This window comes from Nerophis ophidion, unplaced genomic scaffold, assembly GCF_033978795.1.
Source record: "Nerophis ophidion isolate RoL-2023_Sa unplaced genomic scaffold, RoL_Noph_v1.0 HiC_scaffold_48, whole genome shotgun sequence".
Lineage (NCBI taxonomy): Eukaryota > Metazoa > Chordata > Actinopteri > Syngnathiformes > Syngnathidae > Nerophis > Nerophis ophidion.
Genome location: NW_026906970.1, coordinates 336,471 through 351,449, shown reverse-complemented (window position 1 = coordinate 351,449; position 14,979 = coordinate 336,471). Strand labels below are relative to the sequence as shown.

Genomic DNA, 14,979 nt, shown 5'->3' with positions numbered 1-14,979 from the left:
TTTGCACATTGCTGTTTCAGGTGTTTGTTATCAAAAATAATAAAGTGAATCAGAATCACCTTTATTGTCCTATTATGTTTAACACACATGGAATTTAACTTCAGTAGACTGCGCTCTCTTTATACAAATTAAACATGAAATATGAACAATTAACTAAAAATATAAACTAGTAATTAAAGACAAATATGTACAAGACTGATGAGACAAGATGACACTTTTACTGTAAATACAAAGCTTTATCACTTGGACTGTTCAACCCCAGGCCACTCTTGTGGCTGAATGTTTTCTACATTTTAAAATTAGGAAGTATATATGGCACTCTGGACATCATTCCTTCATTCATTGGTATTATTTATGTTCTTAGCTGGGCCACCCCCATATCTTTATAAATGACATGTCATTTGTAAAGACATGCCAGGCTGACAATAGGATCATGTAAACACTGCCAGAGCCGCAATGACTTTATAGTAGGTGTGTGAATGATCAACAATCAATATTATTGGCAGAAATAGAGGGCCCCAAAATCAAATGTTGCTTAGGGCCCCATGGAGACTGGCTAGAAGCCTTGATCGGTCACAAAAGCTTCTGTTGCAGATTGAACAGGAATGTGATTTTTCACCAGTGTGTGTTGTCATGTGTCTTTTCAAACTCTGACTTCGTGTAAAACATTTACCACAGGTTGAACAGGAAAACGGTTTTTCACCAGTGTGTGTTCTCATATGTACTTTCAAAGTGATTCTTTGTACAAAACTTTTACTACAGATTGAACAGACATAAGGTTTTTCTCCGGTATGTGTTCTCATGTGTACTTTCACATCTTGACTTTGTGTAAAACTTTTACCACAAATTGAACAAGAAAAAGGTTTTTCTCCAGTGTGTGTTCTATTGTGTCTTTTTAGAGAACTATGGTATTTAAGGGTTTTGTGACAGTGAGGACATGTGAAGTGAGTGTTGTCAGTGTGACATGTCTTATCATCTTTAGAGTCTTCATCATCAGTGTCAGGAGAGTGTGACGTTGTGTCCTCACTATCTGATAGTGGAGCTAAGAGCTTGTCTGCTTGTGATCCTCCACAGTGGTCTCCATCAGCTTCTGTTGTCATGTGTTGTGTTGAGCTGCTGCTTGGAGGCTCCCCCCCTCCCCTCTCCTCACTTTCACCTTTCACCTCATCATCTTCACTCTTCACAGGGACACCAGTCACTGGGAACTCCTCCAACCATTTAGGCTGACTGATGCCCTCTTCCTCCTCTTCCTCTTTAATGTGCGGCGCCTCTTGGTCCTCCTCTTGCTCCTTAAAGTGAGGGGTCAGTGGATCCTCCTCTTCCTTTTTAATGTGAGGTGTCAGCGGGTTCTCTTGCTCCTTAAAGTGAGGGGTAAGTGGATCCTCCTCTTCCTTTTTGATGTGTAAGATCAGTGTGACCTCCGCTTGCCTTTTATTGTGAAGGGTCAGTTTAACATTATGGGTCTGTGGCGTCTCATGTTTCGCTTTATTGTGGGGGGGCTGTGGGTCCTCTACTTCCTCTTTAATGTGTTGGGAATGCGGTACATCTTTTTCCTCTTTAATGTGGTGGGGCTGTGGCTCTTCTTCCTGCTCATGAGGAAGATGTCCTTTATTGAGTTCTGCGGAACAGGAGAAAACAAACATTCTTCAGAAAAGTCCAGCTTTGCTCAATCACATGAGACATTGTCCTACACCAAGAAATTATTTCACAATCTCATCAGTGTCCCCTCACAGCAGTCAGGGTACTTCCAGCTGACACATGAAGAAGACCTTCAGAGGAATGCTTTTTCAGGCCAACATCCAATCCATCTTATTCATATAAAAACTTCCTAAAAGTCATTCCTGCAATCCTTAATGGTAGATGCCATACGTGAAAGTGTGCTGTTCTCCCTCTGAATAAGTCATACACACACAGGAAATAATGTACCACATGCCAGCCTCCACACAGTAGTACTAGTGATGAGCTCCCCCTGCTGGTGGACAATAATTAGTCATTTTCCTATTCATCTTTAGAGACATGTCTGTTATAAAAGAAGCATGAGCACAGTCAACATGTTGGCCAAGAAAGATGACATCTGTTTTGCTTTCATTTAGATAGTGTCACCACAGTTAAACTGGGAAGAAGTAATCAGATTACTGACAGCACCTTCAAAAGATAACTTGTTTACCTTATTAATAATAGTAATAATGGATTATATTATTTAGTGCGTTACTAGACACTCAAATTGCGTTAGAGTGAGAACTGAGAAGGCATCATTCATGCAGTCCACACATTCAATCAAAATCAGAATCAGACATACCGTATTTCCTTGAATTGCCGCCGGGTATATAGTATGCACCTGCCTAGAATTACTGCTGGGTCTAACTCGTTTCGCAAACTAATTAGCGCATGCTTAGCATTACCGCCGGCTCAGGATTAATGCCGGGTCAAACTCGTTTCGCCAAATAATTAGCATATGCCTACAATTCCCGCCGGGTCAAACTCGCCACGTCACGAGTGACACTTCACCTGTCATCATTTTCAAAATGGAGGAGGTTGATTTCAAAAATTTGAAATCGCATAAAAGGAAGAAGATTAAGAGCTATTCAGTAGGATTTAAGGTCCAAGTTATTGAATATTCTAAAAAGAACAGTAAGCAGCTATGTTTTATTAATATACCGTAGCTGCGTGTGTCAAATATGAGTCATTAAATGACTCCCGCCTCCTGGTGGTAGAGGGCGCTAGTGATCCTTCTTGCGACTACTCGGCTGAAGAAGAAGTGACAACAAGCAGCAAGAGTGAGCAGCGTGTGTTTATTTTTTCCTCTCGCTTGCACTTTTAACATGGAGGATTACATATCTAAAATAAAACCGTTTTCTAAACTGGACTTTCAATCGAAGCAGGAGGTAATAATGGAAGATCTCCATCGAGACAGAGAGACTTTTAAAACTGAAGAAAGATAAGGAGGACTTCTATAAACAAGTTATCGATGCTTTTGATCAGAAGGAGCTGCGCATAGACATCATTTATAAGTAAAGGTAAGACCATAATAACTTTTTTCTATTAAATGTGCTTTTCATGATGTATCCTTACATCACACTCAAATTTTTAAGCGCAGGCCTAAATTTACCGCATGCCTTTGGTAAGTGCCAGAGTGAGAAGAGGTTTTAAATTAATTAGCGCCCCGGCGGCAATTCAAGGAAATACGGTACTTTATTAATCCCCAAGGGGAAGTTAAAACTTTCAGCAATATGGTAAGCTACATTTAATAATAATAATAATAATAATAATAATAATAATAATAAGTAGATGAGGCAATTGTTCCAAGGAATTGTGTGAATGCAGACAATTCTCACAACACCACAACACTTCTTCTCTCACATTCCCAAAGTAATAATCTAGTCAATAATCACTGAAATCATCAAAAAAATAAGGCATATTATATCAACAATGACTTTTTTTCAAGATGGCGCCCCCCGTGACTGACGTCTTTGCGTCGTCGTCCTGACAACATTTACGTTTTTTATTTATTATCCAAACCCCGTTTCCATATGAGTTGGGAAATTGTGTTGGATGTAAATATAAACGGAATACAATGATTTGCAAATCCTTTTCAAGCCATATTCAGTTGAATGCACTAAAAAAAGAGAAAACATTTGATGTTCAAACTCATAAACTTTTTTTTTTTGTTGCAAATAATAATTAACTTAGAATTTCATGGCTGCAACACGTGCCAAAGTAGTTGGGAAAGGGCATGTTCACCACTGTGTTACATCACCTTTTCTTTTAACAACACTCAATAAACGTTTGGGAACTGAGGAAACTAATTGTTGAAGCTTTGAAAGTGGAATTCTTTCCCATTCTAGTTTTATGTAGAGCTTCAGTCCTTCAATAGTCCGGTGTCTTCCATCCATCCACTTTCCACCGCTTATTCCCTTTTGGGGTCGCTGGCGCCCATCTCAGCCACAATCGGGCAGAAGGCGGGGTACACCCCGGACAAGTCTCCACCTCATCGCAGGGCCAACACAGATAGACAGACAACATTCACACTCACATTCACACACTAGGGACCATTTAGTGTTGCCAATCAACCTATCCCCAGGTGCATGTCTTTGGAAGTGGGAGGAAGCCGGAGTACCCGGAGGGAACCCACGCATTCACGGGGAGAACATGCATACTCCACACAGAAAGATCCCGAGCCTGGGATTGAACCCAAGACTACAGGACCTTCGTATTGTGAGGCAGACGCACTAACCCTTCTGCCACCGTGAAGCCCAGTCCGGTGTCTTGTTGTCGTATTTTACACTTCATAATGCGCCACACATTTTCCATGGGAGACATGTCTGGACTGCAGGCAGGCCAGTCTGGTACCTGCACTCTTTTACTACGAAGCCACGCTGTTGTAACACGTGGCTTGGCATTGTTTTGCTGAAATAAGCAGGGGCGTCCATGATAACGTTGCTTTGATGACAACATATGTTGCTCCAAAACCTGTATGGACCATTCAGCATTAATGGTGCCTTCACAGATGTGTAAGTTACCCATGTCTTGGGTACTAATACACCCCCATACCATCACACATGTGTAAGTTACCCATGCCTTGGGCACTAATACACCCCCATACCATCACACATGTGTAAGTTACCCATGCCTTGGGCACTAATACACCCCCATACCATCACACATGTGTAAGTTACCCATGCCTTGGGCACTAATACACCCCCATACCATCACAGATGTGTAAGTTACCCATGCCTTGGGCACTAATACACCCCCATACCATCACACATGTGTAAGTTACCCATGCCTTGGGCACTAATACACCCCCATACCATCACACATGTGTAAGTTACCCATCCCTTGGGCACTAATACACCCCCATACCATCACACATGTGTAAGTTACCCATGTCTTGGGCACTAATACACCCCCATACCATCACACATGTGTAAGTTACCCATGCCTTGGGCACTAATACACCCCCATACCATCACACATGTGTAAGTTACCCATGTCTTGTTCACTAATACACCCCCATACCATCACAGATGTGTAAGTTACCCATGTCTTGTTCACTAATACACCCCCATACCATCACACATGTGTAAGTTACCCATGCCTTGGGCACTAATACACCCCCATACCATCACACATGTGTAAGTTACCCATGCCTTGGGTACTAATACACCCCCATACCATCACACATGCTGGTTTTTCAACTTTGCGCCTATAACAATCCGGACGGTTATTTTCCTTTTTGTTCCTGAGTACACCACATCCACAGTTTCCAAATATAATTTGAAATGAGGACTCGTCAGACCACAGAACACTTTTCCACTTTGCATCAGTCCATCTTTGATGAGCTCGGGCCCAGCCAAGCCGGCGGTGTTTCAGGGTGTTGTTGGTAAATGGGTTTGGCTTTGCATAGTAGAGTTTTAACTTGCACTTACAGATGTAGCGACCAACTGTAGTTACTGACTGTGGTTTTATGAAGTGTTCCTGAGCCCCTGTGGTGATATCCTTTACGCACTGATGTCAGTTTTTGATGCAGTACCGCCTAAGGCAGGGGTAGGGAACCTATGGCTCTAGAGCCAGATGTGGCTCTTTTGATGACTGCACCTGGCTCTCAGATAAATCTTAGCTGACATTGCTAAACATGGTAAGTAATGAATAATTCTGCCGGTAATCATAGTGTCAAAAATAACGTTCAAAATATAAAATATTTTCATGCATTTTAATCCATCCATCCGGTTTCTACCGCACCTGTTCAAGAAGTCGCATTAATGGTAAGAAGTATTTTATTTATTGTTGGTTAGCTTCAGAATAACAATGTTATTAAAAAGAATAAGAGACTTATTATACTCAAAAAATGTTGGACTTACTTAAAAATGAATGCATCATCATCATTTATTGTTATTCCTTTCATTAAAATGCATATATACAAGCCACGTACAATTGACACTTTCATTGTTTTTTTTGTTTCTTATACATTTCCATGATCAGAAAGGAGCAGATGGAAGAATAATATTCTTATATTTATCTGCCCCCCTTTTTAACATCAATTATTTTCGATGACTTTATAACTGTTCACTCCAACAACACCCGAACTCCAACATACTTTTCAATTTTCCTTTAAGTATTTTCACAATGACACGTCCAATCAAATCAAAATTCAGTTTGATATAATTCCAGTTTTCTCTTTTTATAACTTTTTAAAAACAAAGGTATTCTCACAGCTTTTTAAGTCTTTGTTTAGAGAATATCATGCTTTCACAGCAACAACAGACAAGCACATTTGTTTCAAATTTGTTGGCACTCTTGGATGTTTAAAGTCATACGGCCTTCTGTGGTTCTCATCTTCAGATGTGAACACATAACTTTTGTACGTCCTTTGGAAGAATTGTATTTCTCGCTTTGAACAGCATTAATAGACTATTCAATTCTACAATGTCTTTTAGTTTTAGTAATTGTGACCTAATGAAGTGGTTTTGTGTGGTCGCTATATCGTACTTTAAAAATTATACAAATTGCTCTTTTCTGTGAAATAAAGGCATTATGTTGCTATGATATGTATTTCCCAATATTTCTGCACAATAATTGAAATAAGATAGAATAATAGTTGTATTCAGTCTTACAAAAAATATTATATGGCTCTCACGGAAATACTTTTAAAATATTTGGCTTGTATGGCTCTCTCAGCTAAAAAGGTTCCCGACCCCTGGCCTAAGGGATCAAAGGTCCGTAATATCATCGCTTATGTGCAGTGATTTCCCCAGATTCTCTGAACCTTTTGATGATTTTACGGACGTAGATGGTAAAACCCTAAATTCCTTGCAATAGCTCAGGGGTGCCCACACTTTTTCTGCAGGCGAGCTACTTTTCAATTGACCAACTCGAGGGGATCTACCTCATTTATATATATCATTTATATTTATTTATTTATGAAAGAGACATTTTTGTAAACAAGTTAAATGTGTTTAATGATAATACAAGCATGTGTAACACATATAGATGTCTTTCTTTCACGAAGACAAGAATATAAGTTGGTGTATTACCTGATTCTGATGACTTGCATTGATTGGAATCAGACAGTAATGATGATAACGCCCACATTTTCAAATGGAGGAGAAAAAAAGTTGTCCTTTCTGTACAATACCACATGAAAGTGGTTGGTTTTTGGCATCTAATTCATCAAGCTTCTATACACTTTACAAGAAAAACATTGGCGGCAAATTCCGTAGCTTGCTTGATTGACATTCACGGCACCCGAGGGTCTTGTGAGATGACGCTGGCTGCTGCCAGTTCATTATTATGAAAAAATGACAGAGAGGAAGGCGAGAAACACTTTTTATTTCAACAGACTTTCGCGCCGTCCCTTCCGTCAAAACTCTCAAGGCCGACTGCACATTTCCTATCTTCACAATAAAAGCCCTGCTTCATGCTGCCTGCGCTAACAAAATAAAAGTCTCGGAAAGCTGGCGTGCACAAGTGATGTGCACGCCAGCTTTCTGAGGGATCGCTTGTGCACGCCAGTTTTCCGAGACTCTGTATTTAGTTAGCGCATAAAATAAAAAGTGTTTCTCGCCTTCCTCTCGGTCATATTTTAATAATAATGATCTTGCAGCAGCCAGCGTCATCTCACAAGACCCTCCGGTACCGTGAATGTCATTTAAGTGACGTCTTGGTGAAGATTGATGATCACTAAATTTTAGGTCTATTTCTTTTAAAAGCCTGGCTCCAGATCGACTGACACACCCCCCGCGGTTGACTGGTAGCTCGGGATCGACGTAATGGGCACCCCTGCAATAGCTTGTTGAGAAATGTTGTTCTAAAACTGTTCGACAATTAGCTTACAAAATGATGACACTCTACCAATCCTTGTTTGTGAATTACTTAACATTTCACGGAAACTGCTCTTATACCCAATCATGGCACCCACCTGTTCCCAATTAGCCTGCACACCTGTGGGATGTTCCAAATAAGTATTTGATGAGCATTCGTCTACTTAATCCGTATTCATTGCCACCTTTCCCAACTTCTTTGTCATGTGTTGCTGGCATCAAATTCTAAAGGTAATGATTATTTGCAAAAAAAAAAAAAAGTTTATCAGTGTGAACATCAAATATGTTGTCTTTGTAGCATATTCAACTGAATATGGCTTGAAAATGATTTGCAAATCATTGTATTCCGTTTATATTTACATCTAACACAATTTCCCAACTCATATGGAAACGGGGTTTGTAGTACTAATTTGCATCCTAAATGCAAAGTTTTTGCATGCAACAGTGAGATATAACAGAGATGCACTTCTGGACATCGGAAAAGCTCACCACAAGCTCACTTCTAGTCTGACGGACTTCAACTTTCTGCTACGACGAGAGCCAGCTAACCACAAAACAACAACAACAAGACGGCGGGGCTACATGCTAGGCTAAAGGCTAGAGCTACACAACCACCACTACCTAGCCTGCTGCTAGCTAACGTGCGCTCACTCGACAACAAGCTGGATGAGCTGAGAACCAGGACTACATCCCAACGTGAACTGAGAGAATGCTGTGCTCTTATTTACACGGAAACCTGGCTTTCGGACAGCATCCCAGACTCTGCTATCCAGCTAACAACGCACTCAGTCTACCGTGAAGACCGGACAAAGGCTTCAAGAAAGGCGGAGGCGGCGTCTGTGTTTACGTGAGTAACCGCTGGTGCTCGGACGTACAGGTGGTTGAAAGACACTGCTCGGACAACATTGAGTTGTTGATGGTGAAATGCAGACCTTTTTACCTGCCAAGGGAGTTCAGTGCAGTGTTTATACTGTTTGTTTACATCCCGCCACGGGCGGACTCCACTACAGCGCTAAAGCTGCTGCATGACGTCATCAGTAAACAAGAGACCCCACACCCTGATGCTGCGTTCACGGTAGCTGGGGATTTTAACCTCCTAAAGAGTGTCCTCCCAAAATACCATCAATATGTGAACTTTACTACGAGGGAGATAAACACCCTGGACCAGGTGTACTGCAACGTGAGGGGAGCCTACAAAGCTGTACCCAGACCACACTTTGGACTATCTGATCACATCTCAGCTTTTCTACATCCAGCGTCCCAAGCAAGCCCCCCCAGTGAGTAAAACTGTTCAAGTTTGGAATGAAGACACTGAACTAGTGCTTCAGGACTGCTTTGGGAGTACAGACTGGGACATGTTTAAAACTGCTGCTCAGAGGGATGACGGTACTGTGGACATAGAGGAATATGCTTCCAGTGTAACTGGCTACATCAGTACGTGTGTGGAAAACATTGTTCCCACAAAACAATACAAGATATACCCAAACCAAAAACCCTGGATTAATGTTCGGTCCAAGCTACATGCCCGCTCCACTGCATTTCTCTCAGGCAACGCTGAGGACTACAAGAAGGCCAGATATGACCTGTGTAAATTCATCAGCGAGGCCAAGGGACAATGCAGACAAAAGCTGGAGGGATTCTACTTCAACACAGATTCCCGACGCATGTGGCAAGGCCTGCAACACATCACCGACTACAAGCAGGGGAGCAGGGGGGTCACAAACAGCCAACAATCACTGCCAGATGAGCTGAATGAGTTCTATGCCCGCTTCGAGGTCCTCAACACCAACTAACAGAGAGGGGTTCTGACCACGGAGCCCACGCAGGACCCACCGCTCACTGTGACAACAGCAGAGGTACGTACAGTTCTGAAGAAAACAAACCCACGGAAGACAGACGGCCCAGATAACACCTCTGGCCAGGCCCTCAGGGTGTGTTCATCAGAGCTGGCTGACGTACTTGCTGACATATACAACTTGTCACTAACACAAGCTGTTGTGCCCACCTGCTTCAAGACCACCACCATCGTGCCCCTGCCAAAGAAAAACACTGTGACCTGTCTGTTGCACTCACCCCAATAGTGATGAAGTGCTTCGAGAGGATAGTCATGTCACACATCAAGAAGACCATCCCAGACACACTGGACCCTCTACAGCAGGGGTCACCAACCTTTTTGAAACCAAGAGCTACTTCTTGGGTACTGATTAATGCGAAGGGCTACCAGTTTGATACACACTTAAATAAATTGCCAGAAATAGCCAATTTGCTCATTTTACCTTTAATAAATAAATCTACTAATATATAAAAAAATGGGTATTTCTGTCTGTCATTCCGTCGTACATTTTTTTTCCTTTTACGGAAGGTTTTTTTTGTAGAGAATAAATGATGAAAAAAACACTTAATTGAACGGTTTAAAAGAGGAGAAAACACGAAAAAAATGAAAATTACATTTTGAAACATAGTTTATCTTCAATTTCGACTCTTTAAAATTCAAAATTCAAACTGAAAGAAATGAAGAGAAAAACAAGCTAATTTTAATCTTTTTGAAAAAATTGAAAAAATAATTTATGTAACATCATTGGTCATTGTTCCTGATTAATATTAATTTTAGAGTTTTGATGACATGTTTTGAATAGGTTAAAATTCAATCTGCACTTTGTTAGAATATATACCAAATTGGACCAAGCTATATATCTAACAAAGACAAATCATTATTTCTTCTGGATTTTCCAGAACAAACATTTTAAAAGAAATTCAAAATAATTTAAAATAAGATTTAAACTTGATTCTACAGTTTTTCTAGATTTGCCAGAATCATTTTTTTGAATTTTAATCATAATAAGTTTGAAGAGATATTTCACAAATATTCTTCGTCGAAAAAACAGAAGCTAAAATGAAGAATTAAATTAAAATGTATTTATTATTCCTATTTTCTTTCTTTCTTTCTTTAGTTTATTTCGAACATGAATATTTACAACACAATACAATACAGACAATAAAAATGATTTACAATTTAAAAAAAAATACTTGAACATTTATTTAAATTGTCAGGAAAGAAGAGGAAGGAATTTAAAAGGTAAAAAGCTAAATTGAATCCTGTCTGTGTTTGATTACTTTGCTCCCTGTCTTGTTTAATAGATGTCATCGGCAAAAATGTCAAAGCATTTCTCTGAAACACAATATTATACATTCTGAAAATGATAGCAAGAATATACTTACAAATTTCAGAAAATGTCACGAGCAAACATTTTGTTTAAAAGGTTTTTACTGCCTTTTTAGCCCTTTGAGACATTTGTGATTTAGGGCTAGATGAATAAATATTGATTGATTGATTGATACTATACAAAAATTCAAAATAACTGAAGAAACATCACTGATAAACATTGGAAAACTGTCACTGAACGTCTTAGTGTGATGTCAATTTGTGACAGACAAATGGTACACAGTTTCCACATGGTGAGGACATTGATGGGCTGACTCACTGTCTTACGGATTACCTCAACTTCTGACCTGCCCTGCTAGGACCGTTCAGTGCTACCCTAATGACAAACCCTGGGTAACACAGGAGGTTCAAGCTGTCCTCAACAAGAAGAAAGCTGCCTTCAGGAGTGGAGACAGGGAGGCAATGAGAGCAGCACAGCGGGAGGTCAAAGGACACGTGAGGAAGGCTAAGGACAGCTACAAGAAGAAGCTGGAGCAAAACAACATGATGGAGGTCTGGGAAGGTGTGAAAACCATCACAGGCCACAAGACAAAGACCAGAGCAGTAGGGGGGGGACAATAGAGAGGGCCAATGAGATTAAGAACTTCTTCAACCGGTTCAACCAGAACCGGTTGAAGTGGGGGATGTCCTCCCCAACCCTCATCACAGCCACCCCCTCTTCTTCTCCCCCCCAGCCATGGTTGCAACCCCCTACTCCTCCTCCTCCTCCTCCACCAGACATTAGTCATCTCTGTGGCCCAGGTCAGAGGTCAACTGAGGAAGCTGCATCCTAGAAACTATCTGGTGTGCACCTGAATATCTGGTGTGCACTATGTAATATTTAAGTACAGTCTTTATTTTCCAATCAATTCATTTTTTAACATGAATTGATTAACGTGGACCCCGACTTAAACAAGTTGAAAAACTTATTCGGGTGTTCAATTGTACGGAATATGTACCGAACTGTGCAATCTACTAATAAAAGTATCAATCAATCAATCAATCAATCAATCAATTCCTACATGCAAACACAGTGTTAATGTTCAAACTGTGTGTAATGCAACAGTATTTAAAATTATTAAATATACTTGTTAAATAATGTGACTTCCTTGTTTTTTATGAATAATTAAGGCCTACTATGCTACTGTATTTTATTGCTGTTCATGATGGTGGTACTTGGAAATCCAAGTATTTTCTGAGGTGGTACTTGGTGAAAAAAGTTTGACAACTACTGACGTAGTGACATTGTAAACTACATTGGCAGACACCATTTTGTTATACCCAAACGGCGTCTGCTCATACATCGCGCTTCCAACGAGATCCCGTCACCCCCCGAGTAAAAAGGTTCCAGAACTGTTCACGTTATACCATCTCATCTCATTTTCCATCATGTGAATGTTTGAAGTGGAACTAAATGTGATCTCTGAAAGGGGTACACATTATTACCAAAGCAGGGCCCCCATCCACATATACAATACTAGTACATATCTGATGAAAAACAACATTAGTTTTGTTTTTTTAATTATAAGCGTGCCAAACCATCTCTATTTGGACATTATCTAATGCAGGGGTGTCCAAAATGCGGCCCGGGGGCCATTTGCGGCCCGCAGCTAATCGTTAACCGACCCGCCACACATTCTGCAAAAATTGCAAAATTGATAGTATTGCAAAAATTAAAACATTTAAAAAAAGTGGAATGAAGTGAAATATAATGAGAAAACGTGTTAATGTTGACACAAAGCTGCCATGCAGGCAGTTTTTTTTTTCTTGTGTCTTTATTTTGTTTTTTTTCCATTGCTCAAAAAAAGGACAAAAAAATCTATGTTATAATGATTTATTACTTAAAAGTTATCACTTTAAAATGTTTTGTGTCGAAAAATATTGCATATGTTGTGTGGTTGCTATATAAAAACATCAAAATTTGGACAAAAGAGCATAAAATAAACAAAATAATAGTTCAAACTTAAAATCGAAATATATATTGGAAGTTTATCTTGAAATTTAAGTGTTAAAAGTAAAAAAAAAAATCTAATACAAATGCATCACTTTATGAGTGGGGAACCTTTCGGATCTCAAATATATTTAGTAGGATTTTATTTAACTTTTCACTGTGATTACTCAAAAATATTAAATAATTAAAATCAATGATGTCCTGCATTATTGATCTTTGAGGGCTTAAATTGTTAAATAAAGGAACTCTCCTGAAGGAATCAATAAAGTACTATCTATCTAAATACTGCATATTTCAGTTTTACTATAAAAAACAAAGTTGTCTTTGACTGAAAAGGCACAAAACCTTATTTGTTTTACTTTATATCAACTTCAAGTTGATATAGAGATTTACTGTAAGCCTTAAATAAAATTAAAAAAATAATAATTTGACTTATTTTTAACATTTTAGTGACTGTGACCCTCTATGCTCCCCAGGAACCCTAAGGATTAAAACAAAAAATCTGTATATGTTGTTATGGTTGGAAAATGAAAAATATCAAAATGGCCCCTGCATGCTTAAATTTTTCCGTGTTCGGCAGTCTGTGGAAAAAGTTTGGACACCCCTGATCTAATGGAAATGACTGCTGCAAACACGTCATGTTCATGATGAAATATAAAGTTAGTAAAGATGTGAGAGTAAGAAGTCAACAAACCTGTTCTGTGTAACACAACTTGAGCTTTCTTGAAAACAGCCTCCAATAGTTGACGTAGTCTCTCGTTCTCTTCTTTTGTCCGAGAAAGTTCCTCTTTGTACTCTGCTATCGTTCTTTCACACATTTTCACACAACAAAGTTCCTCCTCATACTTTTCTATCGTTCTTTCGCACATTTTCACACAATCACAACACTTTACACTCACACTTGATCTTAACTAAGCGATGTGTTGATCAAATCCGCGTCTCTTTGTTAGCGGCTAACATGCTAAGCTAACTAGCATGCTAAGCTAATTGGCGCGCTCAAACAACTATCAAGCTAAGCGGGCCTAATAATCTCCAAATGTGGCTGAGACGAGTGGAGTTTATCCTGACACGGAAGATGAATAAAGTGTAGTTAGTAGCGATGTGAGGAGATGTGCCGAGGCTTAGAAGCGTGTGTGGAGAAAAGGAGGACTTTGCCGCAAAGCGCATGTCTTCCAAGCATGCATCCGTAGGGGTGGGGCCAAAGAGTCATAGTTGTGATGTTTTGAGCTAGGGAGTTTAAGAACTACACTACCCAGCATGCAACAGTAGTGACGAGGATGCGTGGTAGCCCTGTGAAGTGGTGTCGTATGTCGCCATGCGGACAGCTAGAATGTGGTTATGAGCACTCTGTGTGAGTCAACGTTGAACACGCCTCGTCTGCATTTATTACAATTAGACAGACAATACAATAAGTGCATTAAAAAAGTACTAGTTAATTATTTTCATGCATACATGATTTAAAGTAAAATACGGTTTATATATTTGAAATATCATTTTTGATTGATTGATTGATGGATTGATTGATTGATTGATTGATTGATACTTGTATTAGTAGATTACACAGTACAGTACATATTCCGTACAATTGACCACTAAATGGTAACACCCCAATAAGTTTTCAACTTGTTTAAGTCGGGGTCCATGTTAATCAATTCATGGTACAAATATATACTATCAGCATAATACAGTCATCACACATGTTAATCATCATAGTATATACATTGAATTATTTACATTATTTACAATCTGGGGGTGGGATGCGGATTTTTGGTTGATATCAGTACTTCAGTCATCAACAATTGCATCAACAGAGAAATGGACATTGAAACAGTGAAGGTCTTACAGTAGGATATGTACAGCCAGCAGAGAACATAGTGAGTTCAGATAGCATAAGAACAAGTATATACATTAGAAGAACATTTGATTATTTACATTAGGTTATTTATAATCCGGGGAGATGGGATGTGAATGGAGGAGGGTATTAGTAAAGGGTTGAAGTTGCCTGG

The 14,979-nt window shown here is 39.5% G+C and overlaps 1 protein-coding gene across 1 annotated transcript; it reads right to left on the bottom strand.

Moving 5' to 3' along the window:
• Nucleotides 1–215: 215 nt before the first annotated feature.
• Nucleotides 216–14,148, bottom strand: LOC133546904 (oocyte zinc finger protein XlCOF8.4-like). The gene is made up of 2 exons (XM_061892748.1): nt 13,668–14,148; nt 216–1,618 (listed from the first exon to the last, which is right to left on the bottom strand). The coding sequence occupies exons 1-2, from the start codon at nt 13,840–13,842 to the stop codon at nt 525–527; spliced, it is 1,269 nt and encodes a 422-aa protein (XP_061748732.1). The 5' UTR covers nt 13,843–14,148; the 3' UTR covers nt 216–524.
• Between the last annotated feature and the right edge of the window lie 831 nt (nt 14,149–14,979).